Source organism: Macrosteles quadrilineatus, unplaced genomic scaffold (genome assembly GCF_028750875.1).
Source record: "Macrosteles quadrilineatus isolate MER2022 unplaced genomic scaffold, UCM_ALF_1.0 Scaffold_8__2_contigs__length_117827958, whole genome shotgun sequence".
NCBI lineage: Eukaryota > Metazoa > Arthropoda > Insecta > Hemiptera > Cicadellidae > Macrosteles > Macrosteles quadrilineatus.
In genome coordinates this window covers 39,830,988-39,853,301 of record NW_026542601.1, presented here as the reverse complement: position 1 = coordinate 39,853,301, position 22,314 = coordinate 39,830,988, and the positions used below count along the sequence as shown (strand labels likewise).

General features: G+C 32.4%; 1 protein-coding gene across 4 annotated transcripts in view; it reads left to right on the top strand.

Annotated features, from left to right (window-relative positions):
* The window catches only part of LOC128999518 (centrosomin-like), a 63,042-nt gene that overhangs the window by 27,362 nt on the left and 13,366 nt on the right, over window positions 1–22,314 (top strand). For all 4 annotated transcript variants that reach the window (XM_054426083.1, XM_054426084.1, XM_054426085.1 and 1 more), the window contains exons 4-10: window positions 1,232–1,372; window positions 6,326–6,448; window positions 8,699–8,956; window positions 12,972–13,127; window positions 15,057–15,305; window positions 20,717–20,794; window positions 21,642–22,108. In XM_054426083.1, the coding sequence (XP_054282058.1) occupies window positions 1,232–1,372; window positions 6,326–6,448; window positions 8,699–8,956; window positions 12,972–13,127; window positions 15,057–15,305; window positions 20,717–20,794; window positions 21,642–22,108 (1,472 nt within the window). The remainder of the gene's footprint in view (window positions 1–1,231; window positions 1,373–6,325; window positions 6,449–8,698; window positions 8,957–12,971; window positions 13,128–15,056; window positions 15,306–20,716; window positions 20,795–21,641; window positions 22,109–22,314) is intronic.

Genomic DNA, 22,314 nt, shown 5'->3' with positions numbered 1-22,314 from the left:
AAAATAAACATTTGTCAGATGCAAAGATACCTTAAAAATAAAATATAGAAACATTTTAGTGAAATACAAAGATAATACTAGTTCTTTGAGTAGTCAAACATCCCAAAAAAATCTGCAAATTAACCTATAAATATATATTTTGTGTAAATTTCTCTTATATAAAACTGTCACAAGTTCAGTTGTGAAACCTCTGCCTCTGGCCTATTGAATGACAGATTTTCGATATTTCTTTAGATCTTCTAGATATAACATTTATTTTGTAGTGATATAATTGAAAACTATAGTACCTAGCTAGATATTATTTTATCATATAATTTTTGTACATACTGATATCATCTAGAAAACCCCTGTCCTTAACCCTGCATCTGGCAAATGACTATTGACTAGACGCCAAAACTAGTTCCTCCACTGGCAACGATTAGTCGTTTGAGCATCAATTTGATTAACTGCTCAGTTTCAACAGAAAACATCACCTGTATTAGATATTGATGTATATAATTTTACACAGGAGATTCTACAGTTTATTTTGATACATAGTTTGTTTAGTTACTGTAATGTAACAATATATTGAAAGTAGAAAATAAAAACGTAGAATGGCTCAACTGCATGTTTAGCGTGATGTGACATAACATTCTTTCTTATATTTTTTACATACAAATAATAATAAATATGACTTTTTTTACTTTTTTCATGTAAAGAACCATTTTACCTTGGATTTTGTAGTAAAAAATCTTTTGTATTTTTCCCAAGCCTCTACTTTGGAGTAATGTTTTATAGGCCCATTTTCTTTTTTCTTGTTCTTACAAGTAAACAGTTCTACGCAATTTTTTGGGATCCGTAAATGGTTTAAACATGTTCCTTGTAATGTCCTGAAAGATAAAATATATAAAAGAATATATTTTTAGTAGAACACAATTTATACGGATCTAAAGTAACCTATGTACATACAGAAAAAAATGGCCTTCAGGACAGACATTTGTAACTGTCAGATGCAGGGTTAAGGTTGAGTATTTTCATATCTAGATATCCATTATAAATAGTTTAAAGCTATGTGACAACTCAAAAGGAATTTAATTAGGACAGTCAACTTTTTCAACTCTACATTTAACAAATTAAAGATTAAATTTGAATTGATCACAGACTGTTATCAATTCCAAGGTTTACAAATAGAGAGTTTTAAATATTAAAATTGCATCATGGCAATGATTATAAAACATAACAAATGTTTCAGGTTGAACATGACCTCCAGAAGAAAGAGCTGGGAAGTCTTTTGACTGATTCTTACAATGCACTTGAGGTCCAGAAGCAACAACTTGACTCAGTTACTGAGGAAAAACAAGAGCTTCAGGCCAAACTAGAAAACCTTGAAAAGGTAGGTTTGTTTCTTATGAAAGAAAAATCCAGAGTAGCCGAGTGGTTATACAGGGTGAAAAAAAGTCCCAGGACGGTTAAATATTACTAAAAGTATTAAAGATAGAGCTTCAAAATTTGGTACACAGTTACTGGGCATTAAAATCATTTTAACACATGATTCGGTGATACACTACCTCTTCAGGGGGACGATCCACTAGGAGTTAGAAGAAAATTTAAAATGTAGCTTCATAGGTTGATATGCACATCAAATTAATTAAGTTATCTTCGTTAGTAGAATACAATGCCACAAATTTGAATTCAAACGGACCACGGAGTCAAAAATGGCCATTCCAAGATTTCTTGAATCTACCATTTTGAATCTTTGAACGGCTGCCATTTTTACTCAATTGTTCTTTTGAGCTCAATCTTTTGGCATCGTATTCTTCTATTAACCCTCCGAGTGTTATTTGTCGCTGCAGCGACACATAACACACTTTGTGTAGTGTTTAGTGTCGCTACAGCGACACACAAACACTATTTACGGCGAAGGCTCTATGACTGACTGAATCGGATTGAACTGGATCGAGTTAGGTATTGTTCTTTTCGTTAGATTCTAAGCTTTCTCCAGAGGTCTGTCTCAGCGCTGTATGTTCTCCGAGCCGATCGTAATTGTAGCAGACAGCTGACGTGCGTATTTGTAAACAGCTAGGTTACCCTCGGACCAATGACTGATGGGTTTTATTATATTTATCATTGTTTTAGTGTTAAAAATCAAAAGTAGTGATATACGTGGTGCATTATAAGAAGATTAAAGTGATTTTGAAGGGCTGGTTGATGATCCTGAAGAAGTAGGTAGTGATATTGATGTAAATTATCAGCCAGATTCCTAGCTATGGTTAGGCTATGCATTCTTAGCTACTGTAAACGCTATGTACTGAAATCTGTTTTTTGCCCATAACTTATTTATTTGCAAATCTACTTCCTTATATTATTATATATTTGTAATCCTCATAAAATTTAGAACAAAGTGGCTATTTTCAAATATTTATAGGCCTATAATTTATACAATTTCATTGAGCGCAAACTTATTTTTTTTTTGAAAATTTTCCAAAATATTTTTTTTTACCTAAAAAATTTTTTTGAAACAAATGTTTATTATGTTTGATATATAACATTGAAGCCCATGATTTTCCAAACAAAATGGTATATAGAACAGTATAATTAGCATTGTTTTTAAGCTTCTCAGATCCGTTTTAATAAAACCTTGCAAATGAGCTAAAAATAGGCAGACATTAAGGCCAAAACAAGGGACACTCTGAGGGTTAAAGACCTTTAATTTGATGTGCATATCAAACTATTCTTAAGTTTATGATTTTCTTCAAACTTCTAGTGGAAAGTACTGTATAATAGCAATGCATCTGAAAAGCTGTCATTTTTTACACAGTTGTCGTTTGAGTTCGGGCTTGTGGAATTATATTTTACTACAGTAGAACCTCAATTACTCGAACCTCAATATCTCGAATTCCTCATCTCGATTTTTTTTAAATCCCCTTGAAATCCACATTAATCATAATGTTAAAAGTACCTTTATAAGTCGAAGTTTCTAAATATTTAACCTCAATAAGTCGAATTTTAACAACTTTTGAACAGTAACATTCTACCTCTATAACTCGAATTTTCCCGTCATCGAGCCTCAGTAACTCGAAGTTTACCTTTATAAGTCGAAGTTCGCATGAATGTGCCTCAATAATTCGAAGTTTTGCCATAACAGTGCAAGTCAGTTGTGATTCCTGTCGAGACGTGAAAATCAAACTTCCTGTGTTTGCTTCCCGTGTCTGTTTGGCTAGGCACTGTAGTCAGTGTAGTTTACCCGTTTTGCCAAAGTAGATTCAGTACTTAACTACATTACGATGCATTTTGTTTATTATTTTAATCACACTAGAATTTTCCCTTTAAATATTACTCTCTACAGTCTACATACTTTTTGTATGTACAGTATTGTACCTATTCAGTATTTTTGTTGTTACAGTACCTAGCTTGTTTTTACAGTACATATAAAGAGGTTGACTAACGTTTGCTTTAATCAAACATTATACACAGTAAATGTAGTTCCGTGTATGGATGATATATACTGTATTATTGTTTTGTACAGTATTTAAACTATTTTTTTTGTCATTTAACATGTTTTTTATGTACTTTATCAAACTTATTGCCAAATAATAAATACAGTACTTTATGTGCATTCAAATTGTTTTATTAGCGAATTTCCCTATAGGGAAGTAGCTATTACCGTAGGTGGCACGGTAAGACCTAGACCCGGGACCGATTTACTTTTTCATTTTGATGTCCCCAGAGGCCAAAAACACTATTCGTTCAAATTTTTATATATGTATATATATATATATATATATATAGACTTATATATATATATATATATATATATACGTCCGTGAACGCGATAACTTGAGTAATTTTTGTCCGATTTTGATGAAATTTGGTTTAAAGGTGTAAAGCGGGATAAACTTGAATGAGTTCGCGAACCAGCACGATCGGACCATGGGAACGGGGCTTTATGGGGGGTTTTATGGGGTAAAAATTGGTTTTTCTCACTTTTGACCCTCAAAACACAAAATTTCCCGATTTCTCTTTAGACCTTTTTAAAGAGCTTAAAAAAACAAATAATTTAGTATGTAAAAGTATTTTTGTTTGATTATTAGTAACGGAGAAAATAAAAAAAATTGTAAATTTAAAATTCCCATGTTAATCTTATGGAGAATATTGTCAAATGTTGTAGTTTGCTTGTTTATGGATATATTTTGATCAAACTTGGCAAATTTATTTATTTTGTACTAAGCTATCAATATTTTACTCAAAAACACACTTTATTAGTTTCCTTGTAGCAGCAAACCTAGGTACTCGTTAAACCTAATGTTATTAAAATATATTTAACTGAAAATCAATTCAGACAAATGGAAATTCGCTTGGTCGGCAGGTTTGCTGCGGCGGGGGTATTTTGCTTCCAAAGTTACTCTTCAGTAAGTTACGTATAAATACAGTTTGAGTTCGATTATTAAGGTTTAACATGTATAAGTCGAGTTATAAAGGCCATGACGTAACATCACTGTCAGACCCCAACACCTCAGTATCTCGAACTTTTTCATATGGAACCTTCATAACTCGAACCTCACTAACTTGAAAAACTTGATAACTCGAATTTTTATCATAACCCCTTCAGATTCGAGATATTGAGGTCCTACTGTAACAAAGACCTTTAATTTGGTGTGCATGTCAACCTTTGCTTTCATTTAAGATTTTCTTCTGACTCCTAGCGGGCCTCCTGAGGAGGCGGGCATCTTTGAATAATGTTTTAAAATGATCTTAATGCTGAGTAACTGTGTACAAAGTTTAAAAGCTCTATATTTAGTACTTTTTGAAATATTTAACCATCTCAGGACTTTTTTTCCACCCTGTATAGCTCGCCTTAAACCTAAAAACTTATTTGATCCTGAAAAATATTTATTTATTAAGTACTAAGTTGCCATTTTGTTGTTGTCAGGTGTTAAAAACTCCTGAATATCCCTGATCTTTCAGAAAGGTCCTTAATATTTCAGGAGAATATACCCTGGCTGGCTAGCTGAGTGGTCATAGTGCTCGCTTGGCAATCAAAAGGTTGCCAGATTGATCCTGAGAAAAGTGTGTTTTTTTATGGTTTGAAACTGGACCTAGCCCTTACTGATCATAGGGCTTAAAATAATGATGAAACAGCTAAACTTGGGCAGTAACAAATCTAGAAATATCATCTCACTCCATTCTACACTTATCCTTGACTCATATTTGGGTTAAAATGTGCACCAAAAGTAGTAGTGTCCACATCTAAATTAACAGATGATAATGACAATGATAATAATTTAATTTTGCTGTGAACTGTGATGTGCAGAGCCAACAAATCCATGCTTTCTGTCTGCTGACTGTGTCTTGTAGTAATTTATAAATATTTCATCATACTTAACCGCAACATAGCTTAACTTTCGATCCACTTCTATTTAGAAATTATTAATAAACCTAGAAATATGTTGTTTGATTGGAGATTTACAACAATTAAAGATAGGAAATAGTTATACAACTTTTTTATTTATTTTGTAGTAGGCCTATTTGGTAGTTCTTAAAAATATTGGTGCATTAAAGCAACAAAAAATTACTCTCACTTCCCAAACTTAAGTCTTTTACAGTACTAAGAAGTTCTGATGTCCCAGAACATTCTACACTAGTTTTCTTATTTTAGTTTACAGCAGCCAATGGCAAGCCGAGGTTGTTCACCCAAACAAGTTATTTGGGGAATGTCATTTCTATTTGCGTCTTCAGGGACACTAGATTTTTTGAGAGGAACTACAAAAAATAATGTTTACTGAATTTAGTACTGGTCCATATATTACCAAATTAATTTGTCTTGTATGTAAATACAAATATTATTAAAACCTTTTTGAACAGGTAACGAAAATTTGTTTTTATTTTTTTGTGTTTTACTCATATTTTTCTGTCTAGTTCAATTACATAGTCTGAATAATAGATCTGAACGCATCATTCGTAAAAATCCATCCATTATTAATGAATGAGTAGTGTTTGCAAGAAATCACCTTTACCGATTAAAGTTTATAGATTCATATTGTTAGAGAGTTTAGGAATAAGGGTGAGTCTAAAAGTGTTTGGCCCTTCGGTAAAAATGACCGATCTTGGAACAGTTTCCTTTACTCTAATGAGCAGCTTGAAACAAACTCCGCGACACCACGGCCATACCATGGCTCAACCTCTCCCTGAGGAGTATCTGCGAGGGCCTACCACAGCCTGCTTTCTCCTTCCAGTAATTACAAAAATAGTGCATTTAGGTCTTTTTTTATAAACTTGCACCCCATGGAGAGTTATCAGACTATGTTTTGAGTTATGATCTTGTGTTGTGAATGTTGTGATGTTTTAGGAGCTAAGAGACTATCACCAGAGGTTCATGGAGACGTCTGTACCACATCTTGACGATACAAACGCTCTGTACACTGTCACATTCGGACTGAACTCCAAACCCGGTTCCACCTTCGAGGAAAAGGCAAGTGTTTTGTTTTTGTTGGAATAAATTAGTTTTGTACTGTAGTGCTAATTGTTGAAAAGTGTGAACTGTTTTTTTTTTAACAATAAACTTTGATTGTCTACTTAAAAAATATAATGGGATAGTAGGATCCTACCATCATAGACAAATAGAATAAATATGGACTGTCAAAGGAAGGTTCCGTGATGTGCTGCTAGGAGTGCGATGTAGTTACGGCGCACACCGCTGCAGGCGAGGAGCGCAGGAGCCACCAGCAGACGTTGCAGCGGTGTGCGCTGTAACTACACGGCACTCCTAGCGGTGGACGCCGGAACATATGCTAACCGCAGCACTGCTGTCGGTCTATATTTATTCTATTTGTCTATGCTACTATAGTCATGGACCAGCTAATGTGGAACTTTCTGTTGGGCCTGTGCTCTAAGGTATTGTTCACAGGTGCTATGGCTTATTATTTTACTTCTGCTCAACGGAACTCACATTTGGGAGCCCTATATAAAAAAATAAAGAATTTATAAAATTCTTGTGGTCTCTTCAAACATTTATGTTACCTAATTTCGTAACAAATTTAATTTAGATCGGTCAATATAATTTTTTCTGCTACAAGTATCGTATCAAAATGCTGAACGTTGACTGATTTGTGTCAAATTCTGTATCACATAAGATAAATCTTTAGAAGAACTAGAATTTTGGGTTATTTTATTTGTATTTTTAATAGTTAAAAAAATATTTGTTATTCACTAGTCTCCTTTAGTGTGAACTCAGTTGAGAAGTAATTAAGGACCGGCTGCCTCACAGGTGAAAACATTACCTTCCTGAGGACAAGGAACCAACAATTTGGCCCACATTAGTCCACAACCACAACTTATAACAAGAAATTCTTTTTAAACCATTTGTCCAAAGTAAAAAAAAAATAATCTAGTTTGTGGAGGAAATGCTATCTGTGAAGTTAGATACTATGTGATTGCTGTATCTCTCTGTCTTAACTTTGTAAATATTTTTTCTTCGGTTAAAGACATCAGAATCTTTTCCTCATGAACAATGTCTTTAAATTTGTATGAAGATAAAACATGTACATATTGCTTTGGAATTTAGTTTATTTAATTTTAGAAACATTGAACTTTAGAATTGTCCAAACAATGTTTAAAAAGTTGAAACACTTATAAAAGTGTTCAAACCTGCCTTTGTCAGTTCTTTCTTTTTCTCAAGATTTGATGTTGTAAAAGAGTTTTAATCCTTAAAGTTTTAACTTATCTCGTCAGTTAAATGTGCAATCCTTGACAATTTAAATCTTTAATGATGAACAAAAAAGAAGGGGTTTCCAATAAAAGAATCAGCCACTAGTTAACAGAGACTTTGAAAATGTTTACCTTTTTCTCTAGGGAGCTCAATGTCTTAACTTTTTGATAGAGGATTATTTTGTTGAACTGCTTGATGATTTCAATCAATTTAATCAGTAAAGCGTATATCCTTGCAATTGCGTAAGTTAAAACTAATAAAAGAAGTCAGCTGTATTTATTAGCAGTACTCTTCATTTTGACGAGCCAAGTTCATGTAATTAATCTCAGGACTAAAAAGGGTGTTTATGTTAACCAGTGTACAAACCAAACTCGAACAAGTAGATGTAGCTAGCTTTGTCTTTTAAACTTATTTTTGTTTTCCATAAGACCATTGGTGCCAAATCATTAATTCTTATTAAATACTAACCAGCATTCAAATTCCTTGGAGCCGTACCAAACGATTTCAGATGAAATTTGAATAATGAAACCTTTGCCAAGAACCAAGTAATGGACCTTCTTGTCTAACAACAGTGCTTGTTGTGTCTTTAAAACCTGTGTGAAGATAAAGTGTTGGACATTTATTCCACCATACCAACGCAGAACAATTAATTAATGCATACAAAAATAAACTAATTCAAAATAATGAGAAAATTACTCTAATGAGTTATAAAATATTAATATTGTGTTGAGGAACCTTTTTTTATTCTATGCTATTGGACTTTATTTTTTAGGTAAACTAAACCTCGCTCCTTCAAAAAACTAGTATTCTTATTGGTGCACCAACAAAAGGGTACCATATCCATAGATCCGAATGGAACATGGTAACATAAACAACTAACTACCATTAATCTTTTTTTCTGTAATAGTCAGATATATTATTATGTTAAGGTTTTAACTTTTTTAACAGATTATCTTGATAGTTACTTTTATAATATTTCCACAAATAATACTTACGTGTTGTGTAATTTTCCAGATAAGGGAACTGCAGGAAGATTTGTCAAAAGAAAAGGAACGAGCTCTCCGTCTGGAACAAGAACTCACGCTTTTAAATGAGAAGACTACTGATGACGGGGAAAACGTACAGAAACTCATGTCACAACTGCACGATATGGAACAGAATCTGCAGAAGATTCTGGAGGAGAGGAATCGTTTTGAGGAACTGTACAAAGATGCATCAACTGTGACAAGGAAGCTGGAAAAGAGCTTGAGGAAGATGGAGTCAAAGGAAAAGGTAACATTAAAATAAGTATAAAATGGATGCTGTTATCATAGTTACAGTAGTAAGCTCTAGGTTTGTTGGTAATACAGTAGAGCGTCAATTATCTTAAGCCTGGTCATCTGAAACGTTGGTTACCCGAAAAAAGAATCATCACAGAGAGACCGGAAGATATGCTCACTGTTCGCAGGAGACAAAAAAAAAAAAATACGTAGCCTAAAAAATTGTGAAAAATATTTAAAATCAGTAAACAGATTTTGTGTTAAGGCGCAAGAATTGGACTTTTTTAGATTTTTTTAGATTTGTATGTCACCACGTCCATTTACATGGGAATCTCCACTTACAAGATATTTGAGCTATTTATCATTCAATCTTTCTTAACTTGATGTCCTTTGGTTGAGAATTTAAAATGTAAAAAATGTTCTAAAGAAAAATCACAACTTTCAAGTTAAAAAAACAAAACATTAGTTTTGAAACCAGAAGATATTTTTTACTATCAGCTGTACCTGTTCTTTGCAACGGGAAGTTGTACTATACCGCCAAATAGGTGAGTCGGTGGCTCAGTCGGTAGCGTCGCAGACTTCGGGCCCAAGGCAGAAGTGTCGTGGGTTCGGATCCTGGTCACTGCCACTAACTTTTATCAGTACAGTTCACCTTTGTACTGTACCGGCTCACTCCTTGCTTTGCTGGATACGTTCCACGCACAGATCTGTAGTCTATGTGGACGGGCAAGGTTAAAAGAGGCCGCCAACCTCTTAAAAAAAAAAAATCTAAACACTAATTAAGTAGTTTGAATTTATAAACAAACAAGCCACTAAATTTATACAAAAAAGTATAACCTACATTGTAATTGTCCTACTGTTTACATGAAAATATATCAATAACATTATTTTCATTACGTTAACACTTTGATAAATCAAAAGCAAAGCCTGGGTTGATACAGCAACGGTTATAGAATATTTTTTTATATATGATATAGTTTTAGAATAAAGTACCGGGTGACTAAGCCATGGCTCAGTATAGTTTATTTCAATTGTGAAAGCAATATAAAGGAAACTAACATGTTCTTTATAAATAATTTTGTCTTTTATTATTTAAGTTCTAGTAGAATTTAAATTTTATTATGATGGAAATTTTAAGTTGGCAATCCAACACATTAATTCATTTTAATTGTACATATTTCTTATGTTGTTAAAAAAATATATATAATATATATAAAATATAAAAGAAGTATTTTTTAAATTTTAGCGAATTTCCCTATAGGGAAGTAGCTATTACCGTAGGTGGCACGGTAAGACCTAGACCCGGGACCGATTTACTTTTTCATTTTGATGTCCCCAGAGGCCAAAAACACCATTCGTTCAAATTTTTATATATGTATATATATATATATATATATATATATAGACTTATATATATATATATATATATATATATATACGTCCGTGAACGCGATAACTTGAGTAATTTTTGTCCGATTTTGATAAAATTTGGTTTAAAGGTGTAAAGCGGGATAAACTTGAATGAGTTCGCGAACCAGCACAATCGGACCTTGGGAACGGGGCTTTACGGGGGGTTTTATGGGGTAAAAATTGGTTTTTCTCACTTTTGACCCTCAAAACTCAAAATATCCCGATTTCTCTTTAGACCTTTTTAAAAAGCTTAAAAAAACAAATAATTTAGTATATAAAAGTATTTTTGTTCTATTATTAGTAACGGAGAAAATTTAAAAAATTGTAAATTTAAAATTCCCATGTTATTCTTATGGGGAATATTGTCAAATGTTTTAGTTTGCTTGTTTATGGATACATTTTGATCAAACTTGGCAAACTTATTTATTTTGTACTAAGCTATCAATATTTTACTCAAAAACACACTTTATTAGTTTCCTTGTAGCAGCAAACCTAGGTACTCGTTAAACCTAATGTTATTAAAATATATTTAACTGAAAATCAATTCAGACAAATGGAAATTCGCTTAGTCGGCAGGTTTGCTGCGGCGGGGGTATTAGTTCCTATCGTAGGAATTAATATAAAATCACATTTTAACACAGTAGAATTCAGCTACAATAGCATTAATACAGCATAGTACAGCGTATATGTAAGGGGGGGGGGGTGATTTATTTCTTGGTACTAAACTAAAAATCTTTCTTAAAGTATAAATAAACTTCAGCATGAGCATACTCTCTAAAATACTATCATAAAATGATGGATTAGCTGAAGACAGATAAGTCTGATTCTAGCGTATATGCTTGCTTACTGTGTTACCAAATTATGGAAACACTAAAAGAGTGTATACAAATTGTAAAATCTACCCTTAAATAAGAGCGAAACATTGAGTTAACGCCAGTGCACACTCAAACATCCATTATGAAACACTCATCAACTCTTGCTCTATTTTCCACTATGTCGAGTTATTTTCAGTGTATTCTTTGCTGAATACAGTAGAACTCCTCATATCCGACTATGTCGTGACCGGGCCATGGTTGGAACAGCCAAAAGATCAGATATCGAGAGGAGCATAACCTGCATTCTCCGCGACTTCGGGTATCGTCTCCTGCGACTGTGGCAACACCCGTGCGTGAGCATAACTTGCTGTCTCCGTGACTTCTGTAATCGACTCTCACAACCGCGGCAACACCCGCGATCAGCCTTTCGGCCAACCGATTGCGCTTGGCATTATCGCCCCAGACAGGAAACAAGTAGGCGGTCGGACACTAGGTCGGATATCCCGAGGAGTCGGTTAGTCCGAGTTCGGATATAAGGGGTTCTACTGTAGTTACAACTATTGTGTTTCCCTTTTCTGTTTTGTACGTTGTAGTCTGCTACTCTGCTAGCATACTGTGGATGGCTTGTTGTAAACACATGCTACAGGTTACAAGTCTTTAGTTTACTTTTTCCTTGTTATTTTGTTCAACCAACATAATTACTTAGCAACTCATAAGGCCAATGTTACATTTTTTAATTTTCAAATAACTTGTGTAGCAAAATACAAATTTTCCTGAGGTAGTAGCTGTCACCATACACGTTTTTAGGGTTATAAGTCACTATTTCCAAAATCTATTAAAAATATAAAAATCCTTCCAGTTAATTTCGAGATACAGTGGAACCTTGATAATAAGACCCTTGATAACAAGTGTCATTTTCAAATCCCCTTGAATTTATTTTACCCCAAATCACATATTATTGCAAACTTCAATAAGGGAGTCCCTTGATAACAAGTCTTGATTAATAATCCTTATGAGAGTCTTGTTATCAAGGTTCTACTGTATATATTACAGACAAACAGACTTAGCTTGTATTAGAGTATAGGATAAACTTACCACATAGTTGTGTAAAATATTCTGTTTATTTTTTTGGATCAGCTGTCTGAAATAAATTGTGAAAAAAGCAATTTTGTAGTTCTGCTTGTTTACATTGAAATGTCAATGCAAATGCAAACATTGTGAATGAATTTTCTCATGCTTCCATGGAGACCAATTAATATTTACTTATGGAATCCTCACCCTAAAACCTGGGACTTCCAAGGGGCGTAGCCCGAGAGGAACTCAGGGAAGTGAATATGCCTCTGACATTTCTAGATATATGGACCATCTTTGTGCTTAATTTTGGCTTTATAGGTTTAGTATTTTAGTCGTGACAGCTGTCCAGACAGACAGACAGACAGACAGACACCACCTCAATTTTATAATAGTAAAGATGGTAATAGCTATTTCAAATGGTATACCTCATTTCATAAGATATCTTTAATTGTTTTAAAGATAAACATTTTTAAATACAAAAACAAATTGGCAGATATCGAGCAAACAAGGTTTTTTTTTTATATCAGCCTTGAATTTGGTTTTATTTTCATCCGTTAAACCTTTCCCTAAATTGTTTATACTCACAGGGCACTCTTCACGCTTTATACATTTATTTCCCATTATTAGATGGGCAATATTTATCTTTGCCAGGCTGCTTACTTGGGCCATTATTAGTTGTTATATCATTCAATTAACTACATCTGTTCAAGCTAGTTTTCCTTGTCTTAGATTACTGAAGGAGAAAAATGGAAATCCCTTGCCGAGGAATTAAGGAAACAACTCACCAGGGTGGAAAACAAGCTACAAGAAAAAGAAGAAACTGAATCTCGCACAGACAAACGGCTAAAACTAGTTTATTTTGAAAATGAAAAATTAAAACAAGAGGTAAGGCAAGGCAAATTTATGACTACAGTAAGTAACTTAAAACTAAGTAGAATTTTTTTATTACCTTATTTTGTTGCCTTTGTTTTTTAAGTAAATGTTTGTGTACATAAGGTGTTTATGTACATTTCACCAACTTGTCAACCTTCCAAGGAATACATACTAATAAATTAGTTTAAAGATTAAAATGAGGGATAATTTGTTTAACCTACATCTATAGGGGTCTTCTATCTTCATATCTTATATAAAACTAACACTACAAATATTGTCTATTTACAAAAAAAAATATTTACACATGTCACTCGTTCACAGTTTTATTAAACTTAGTTCATTTTCCATTTTTAGTGGCCTTTTAGATAGCAATATTGAATAGCAATATTTTTTTAATCAGCAATATTGAACATGTATTCCAAAACTTTCCCCCAGGCCCTAGCCTGACACCCTCCCCCAGAGCAAAATCCTGGGTACGCCACTGTGAAGACATCATACATTTTCTTACTGTAATCATTTAGAATGATACACAATTAAAATATTAAAATATACATAGTTAAACAAAGCTTATACACAAACTAGGATAATATACAGTAATGATATGGGTTTAAAGACACAAACACGTTAGTAAAATGAATCATTAAATTAGTTTGGTTTCTCAAAAATCTTCATACTTGGAGCATGAAATTGTAGTTAGCGCACTCTAATTGTATGAATCGAATAGTTCGATCAAGACTGGTGTGTTGTTGTCGTACTTCTTTGAAGATTGTTCAATTATAAAAAAATGTTAACAAACAATTAATATACAGTATACAACAATCTTTATTGAAGGCTGTACAATGGTATTTGTAGTTATCAAAGTATAAGACTGTTAACATTTTCCATCATGTATTCAGTTTGGGATGGACAGCAACTTATTGGTGGAATGTGTTTTGCTTCCTAGCTGGGCCTATAGCTCGGTGGGGGAAAGCTCAAAATATCCATGCAGGCCTGTCGCTGTTGCAATAGTTATTTCAGGGCATTTAACGCCAACCGTTCACTCTCAGTTCTTGTCTTTTGAGGCCTTTATGTTTGAGTTTGAAAGAACAGAGAAGCTTTCAACATTTTAATGTGAATTTGTTTGCTAGTGTAATAGTTTTGTGTTATTATGAAATAGTTGTGCATCGTTCTATTCTATTGGGTGCTATGAATAACCTGGTGATTATTGGTGAATAACCTTGATTATTTTTTTTGTTTTGAGGAATTAAATTTTAAAAATAATTAAAAAACTTAGGACTTAAAACTTATTTAATAACTTAACTTAACTTACGGTACTTAAGATTTTCCTTTGAGATCTTGTTTATGAGTCATTTAAATTCAAACTATTTTTAGTTGCTGCTTTATATACAAAATAACAAAAGACTATTTTTTAAAAATTTTAGTATCCAGTTGCTCTTTAGAAAGGTAGGCCTATTTGTTTTTTTTAAGCTTCATTTGATTATGGTTTCCATTTTATAAACGCTTGTTTTCAATTGTAGTTTTAGTAGGTTATTCACAGGATGTTGGAGGTCTAAGATAAGATAAAATGTGAAACCACAATTATTTTTTAACTCACCATTATTTGTTCATTTGTAGTAACCTCATTGAGTAGGCTGTATCTAATTTTGTAATTGTATTTGGTAAGGAAATCTCGGAATAATCTTAAGGTGTAAGTTAATTATGAATTTGTATCATAGGGCTTCCTTATACAATAAGAGCTTTCAGTTTGGCTCGGTTAATAAGATGATGTAATAAAAATTAGGGATAGGGTATCGGATCTCTGGTAAACGGTCAATTCAACAACATTCTAATACTGACAACTTTAATTTGTAATGGAATGTCCAGCTCTAACCATAGTCAAAGTTAAAAATATGTAAGTGTGTTATTGACAAAGTAAAAAAGTTACAAGTGTATCGTTCACAGGTAAAATATCTCCAGCACTTGGCAGAGAAAAGGACGTCAACAAGCCATAATTCTGCCACCGACGAACCCAAGGAACCACAATTGCGAGAGGCTGAACTGCTGCAAGAACTGGAGAAGTTAAAGGCCCAGCTGTTACAAAGCAAGAGCTTCATACAGACAATGTATCGGGAGAAAAAACAGCTCAAGGCCCAAGTGGAGAAGATGAAAGCGGACGTGCGTGGACACACCTCTACCTCGTCCAAGGAAGAGGTACTGTAGGACTTTGAGCCGTAGCTTTGCATGTTTGACCAAAGGTTTGCCGTTCTGTGATCTGTCGCTTTAGTGATTACAGTAGCCTTTGCTTGTTGAGGATCAGTATGAAATGTAAGCGTTGAATGTTGTAAGGAAACGGGGTTCTCTTTATTCAATTAGTAGTCGATTTAGCAGTGTTGCGATTCAGAACACTTTTGGTTAGAAATTGTTGTGTTAATCTTTACTTGGCTTAGGAGTACATTATGGAAGATGGAATGAGTGCACAACTGGCTCTAAGTTCAAACAGTTGATGGTACACAAATAGTTTATTATTTAAAATTCAATTTTTCTACTTTAGCGCTTTAAGTACTTCTGTTGAAGAGGCAAATATGAGTTCACCCATTACGTCTTCCTTATTGTCTTATTCTTTATAAATTCAGTGTGCATGTATTAAAAAGCAATGATGCAATTTTTCACAGGAACCTGAAAAAACCAAGGGTTACTGTAATTAAATTGGTGATACTGACGTAACAAATGTAAAAAATGTATACAGTTATTTTAATTTTTATGCTTTAACTTGTTCTTGCTCTTTATACATTTTAGATGTTATGAGTTTGATTCTTATATAATGTATAACGATAACATGTATAACGATGTTAGGAAAGAGGAAATATGTTATGTCTGTAAAGGGTTGTTGTATGAAAGCAAGAACGAATTTGACTAGTTGTGATTTTTAAATGTAAATATTTGTTTTTTATAGTTTAACAATACTTTAAGGTTAGTTACGATAAACAAACTCTAGTCTAATAGATGTCACAACTATTTTATGATTGGACTTTATAGTTTTATACTTTTGGTTTTATCTTTTTTTATTCAGTAATGACTGCCTCTAAAATTTTTTGAAATTTTTTGAACTTTCTGTATTTGCTTTATTATATGTACATTTATATTTTGTTAAGTCTTAAATTAGAGGGAACCCACACTCATCTAAAAAAAACAGTCGATCCATGTTATTGATTTAGTGTTGCTGAATGATTTTTGTGATATAGATGCCTGGTTTAAACAAGATCTTGTTTTAATTATTTCTTGTTTTGTCCTCAATATTAATTTTATTTACTATGTAGTTTTAACTTGTTGATAGGCTAGATCTTGTTTCAAATTTTTTTTATTGGCTCTCCCAAAGTATAATTTTGATTTTTGGGTTTCAAATACTTTTGAACATAGACAGAGTGCTTTGTCTAATTCGTTGTCTCCAAAAAAGCACTAAGAAAAAACCCTCAGGAAAATAAAATTACAAAAATAATTATAATAAATAGACAAAATAAAACTTGTAGTAATCAATAGTGGAGTTATACAGCTTTAGATAATACCACAGTAGATCCTAAAGTAACAACTAAAACAACTCTTAGTATGGGCGTGTTCCTTTTTGAAAAAAAGAAAAAAGGTTGTTTATAGTAGGTTACTAGAAAATTTATATTTATTAATTCATTTTATATTATAATATATATTTCTAGTGATATAAAGCCCCCACACACGGGCGAGCATGTTCGCCGCCAACACCATAACAAACATGCTCGCCAACATGTTTGTCCATGTATCTTATGGGGCTTGACATGTTTAAGTATTTTTTGCTATTGAAGATATTTATTGATTTCTTTAGATTTAGGCCATAATATATTAATAGTTGTATTTAAATAGGTTTCAGATAACTTTTCTCTTAATAAGATTAATTGAATTTATAAAGTTGAATAATTTAGGGACATTTCCCTAAAGCCATAGGCTTTAATAAATGTATAATAAAAAACATTCATTTTCTCTATGTTATTTAGACAATTGCATATCATTTGTTTAAAAAAACTGTAGTCTTCCCTAAATTGTACAAGCTTTTAGTTTCATTTGAAGTAAATAATTTAACACACAACTTCTTTTAAAGCAACATTGTTAAAGATTATTCTTAAATTTGTTTAATGATAATGTCAAAATAATGTTTAAATGTTGCTGTTATTAAATGAGTAGGCCTAACATAATTTATGGCTGAATGCAAGGTCCTAGCCAGAAAATAAATATTTTTTTCTTGTACCCAGTAGAGATTCCATTGTCTAAACATGATTTTAGCCGTGCCTTCTTAGGAAAAGTTACTAATGCTGTCTATATATTTTCATTAAAATGTTAAAATATGTTCTGCAATTTGGTATACTGTCTGTTGACAAGCAGTTCCAAAAATCAATTGTTATCATTCTTACATATTTTATACAATATTTCCTCATTTGCCCTAATGTATTGCATGCTTCAGCGACTGATTTAACAGCATGTTTTTGCATGTGATGAATGAAATTAAGCTTAGGCATGTAAAAGCTGTACAGACAGTTAGTTCTCCAACCATCCAAATCAACTGGGACCACACCACCTTCAGATTTTGATTGTTGGATCTGTATCCAGGGTATTTTATATAAAATAGGAGTTTTAACTATATTGTGATTGCGGAAAGCGTTTGCAAAGATTTCACCATTGAAAAATTCACACTTTTCCGGCAATTGTGAGGGGGAGGGGGGGAGGCACTATGATGGAGGCAATGATGAAGTCTACAAGACCATGGGGGATGTTTAGGATTCGGCAGTTTGCTTCTTCCTTCTATAGCAACGATTCATATTACTGTAGTTTAAGGTTTTTTACATTCTCTCTGTAAGCGATTCGGACAGTCGACAATTCGGATAGTTGGATCTATTGTATTAAAGTGCGAAGGTTGGTCCCAGTATAATTTTTAAAAGAGGTGAAAATTAAAAGAAGAACCCAACATGACAAACCTTTATGGTTTGAATGTATTTGGTGATTACACAATCATTAAAGAGTTATCAAAAGAGTATTTGAATTACAACAGAACGTAAAACTGATATTTGTTACTTGTTGGCTACGTTCAATCCCAGACAGCTAATTTCTTAGAAAATAATGTAGTCCTGATATGATTATTTTTTAAATAAATAACGATTATTAAAAAACTCAAAAAAATTACCTATAAGACCTATTACAAAATTGCATTTTTTTTAGATTTTCTGTACACAAATCACTAAAAAAATCAGGAGCTTAACAAAGCCAATCAATATTTTCCGGCTGTGTACGAGCTTTTTATTTGATAAATCTTATTGATTTTGAGAAACCAAGAATTAAAAATACTAAAACTAGTTAATCGTTATAAATTACCCTTTATAAGTATTTTCATTTTCTTTTAAATGTATTGTATTCAATTCTCTTATAAAATTGCATCACAGATGTTTAAGGGACTTAAATTCGTGCTTGACTTTTACAAATCTTATGTAAAATTGAAAAAATTCAAACATTTAATAACTAAAATTACGAGGTAATGTTAACAATTAATTTCAATAGGCCTATTACAATTTAATATTGTTATGTAGCTGAGGGCTTAGCTACAGCATAGTTGTTTAATTGAGCTCACACATAGGCTTTAAGGCAAAAGTTTTTAATTATTTATTAGCAAGCTACATAATCGATAATTAATTAGTTATAGCATTATGTTATTATACTATTATACAGAATAAATCAATTGATATAAAAAAAAAATTGTGTTGCATTTTCCATTATATGAGTAACATTTTATTCTGTAAAAACAATGGCATATTTAAAGTTGGAGAGCATTTGCATTTGTTCAACTGTTTAATTTGCTCGGACAGTTTTTTACAATGTGTTGTTTCTGAATGATAAAAATTTGTTCTAACAATTTGTAAGTACTTTTCAGATAAAAAAATTCAATATTTTCATAATAAAATGAGACTTATCCTTTTGCCTGCCTCCTTAGGTTTGCCAATATCTAATGGCTTTCTGTTTTGAAAACCTTTGTTTTTAATATGATTATCTTTAAATGGATTACACGAGTACCGTAAACTTGATAGGAAAGTAAGCGTTTTAACTTTTGATTTTGAAATTTTACAATAATGTTTAAGTTTAAAGAATAAACTAAATGAACTACATATAATAGGCTGTGTTTTGCATCCAAAATAATTAAAACATTATAATTTAAGTTTATAATATTTTTCTTTATTCATAATGTTTTTTATGTTACATTATTGTCTAAAACATTTAAATACTTCCTGTTCTTATTATCCTTTGCTACATCACAGTACTGAATTAAAGGTTTTTACAGACGTTTTAAATATTAACAACTAACAAAATTTTTGTACTGCAGTTCTGAAATTGAATAATTACAGATTCTTATATTAATTTTGAGTACTACGTTCTTTCTGAAAACTGTACTGATAAAAAAAAAACTATATAGCCTATGATAAAGAAAAAAGAGCATTGTCTGTTCTCAATATAGTGTTACATAGTAAAAATATTGATATTAGTGTCTTAATATTTCCTGTCAATTCCTTACTGCTTGAAGTAAAACACTACTTCAATGAATTTCAAAAAGTAGTTATAGCGATACATTTGCAGAGGTTTTGGACTCCATTTGTCAACTACGTCTACAATCAAAATCTCTCACTTCACCTCAAGAAATGCCTAGTAATTCCTGTTGTTTGTAGAAAACAAAATCCGGAGAACAATGTGGATAATAATGAGGGCCAGTTTTGAACGTGAATTCTACAGAGAAAAACTCCATTTAAGATCTTAACAGCGCCTGTTAAAATAGTATTGAACATACGCAAAAGTTGTACCAACTTGAATAATTAAATGTATATCTGTGTATTTTATTTCAATCTCGTGTTAGATAAAGTTTACGGCTTGAATAAAAAGTTGATGGTCCTAAAATTTCTTTTCTTTTTGTTTAACAAAAAAAGATGATTTATACATTTAGATAGCTGTAAGGTAAATAATTCGTTATAATTAGCATCACTATCAGCCATTTAACTAAATTGTTATTTACCATATTGATAGATCTTCAAGATATTTCATAGGTTATATGTGTAGCAGAAAGTACAGACAGTAAATAAAATATATATCTAACAAAACTTAAGTTATCATAAACTCTTAAAATACTAAAAAAAATATTTATTCCACTAAAGTATATATTAAATTTATCCAACTGATTTATTTTCTAACATGTTTTTTCAAAACCTTTTCACTTTTGATTCTCTCAGAATTTAGGAATCATAATAATGCATTAAAGTAAATTTAAAGGTTTTTCTTCTGGCATGTTTTGATATTGTATTTTGGCAAAATAATACTTACAGTTTTGTGGCATGTGTAAACTGCATGATTTCTCGCTTTGTTGTACAAAATAATTTATAGCTTGAGAAAATGTTATGTCTTATTCAAAATGAAACTTTGACTCTGACGATGTTTGGCCTATAATGTGGCAGTAAATGAATTTGAACAGATGTGTTTTTGCTTAATATTGAGTCCATTTATTTGAAATTATTAGGAGCAATCACAAGTCAGTTTCAATGCAAAGTACATTAAATTTATATCCACAGGCTAACAGATCTGTAGAAGAAGTTAAAGAAAAGTCAACGGAGAAGGAATTAGTTACAGAACTTCAATCAAAAGTAGAGGTGAGCACTGCATTTATATTTTCATTCTTAACTGTACCTTGTGGTTCGGGGAGCGAGCTGGTCTAGTAATAAAGCGTGTGACTTCAGTCCTTGAGGTTCCAGGTTCAAATCCCGTGAGATCACCAATCGAAGTGATAATGCCGCAACCCTCAAGTCTAGCCTAAAGTAATGTGAAAAACAAGCCTGGGCTAGAGCCTAGCATCTTCGGAAAAATTGTTCAGAAACAGGCATTAATTTATCGTTAAAGATGATTATTAAGATATTTTAAGATATGTGGTCCTCTTTTTCTTTTAATTCTTTACGTGGTATTCAATTAGCATACAGTATATATAATTTACTATTATATAATCGGTACAATAATACCAATTGCAACAAATTTTAGTTAGTTAGTCACAAAAAAGAATGTTTTAATGTTGTGTTCAATGTTTTGACTGGCAATTTTACATTCTTACACTTTCTTGTTTCATACATACATAACACCTCTCTTTTCCCCTGGTCATTCCTGTGTCTAATCATTGATAAGTCTCTCAATCTTCTCACAATTTATCACCTCAATCATCTTCTTTACTCCTACCTTGCATTTGCACCTTCACATGGGCCACAGCAAAGCAAGGAGTGAGCTGGTACAGTACAAGGGTGAACTATACTGATGAAATAGTAGCGACAGATAACAGGATCCGAACCCTTGACATCACTGCCTTGGACCCAAAGTCCGTGGCCCTACTACCGGCCGAGCGACTGACTTAGCAAAATTTCTTTGCTACATTTTAAAATTTTAAAAGCATGACAAAACTCCTGTACATATAGTGTAAATTTGTACTAAGTATCACTATCCTTATTTTTGCAGGAACTGGCCAAAGTAATCACTGAGAAAGATTCTGAACTCAAAGAGCTCAAAGCTAAGCTAGACTCCCTACCGAATAAATCTCAGTCAACTGACTCAAATCAGCAATCAGAAGAAAATTGCAAAGATAATGAAATCCATCTAAAAGAACTGGAGGACAAAAACAAGGAAATTGAAAACCTGAAGAAGGAATTGAAGAAGAAGACTTTTAATTTGCAAGGGTTGGTGAACAAAGAGTTGTGGGACAAGAACAGGGAGATTGAAAAGTTGAATAAACTCTGTGAACGGCAACATGTTGAAATGATGTCTTTGGAGAAGCAAATCAGGGAATATCAGCTGACGATGATGGAGAAAGTGAGTGGCTTCACATCTCCTGTGACATTCCAAAGGAGCATCTTCAATGACAAGGAGAACCAACAACCCATGACTGACACTCGAATGCAGATACAGCGTTTGGTGGAGGACAAAAGGTAAAATACCTGTGACTAACAATACATAGGTTAGAGTGTAACAGGGTGTTTACCAGTCACGGAAATCACTGAAGTCATGAAAAGTCACTGATTTTACTAGGGGGTCATCAAAGTCACGGAAAAAATCAAACCTAACCTCAAAACGTCAGTTAATATCAACAAACATTTTTTAACATGAAAACAGTTTACATTATTTTTATGAAAAA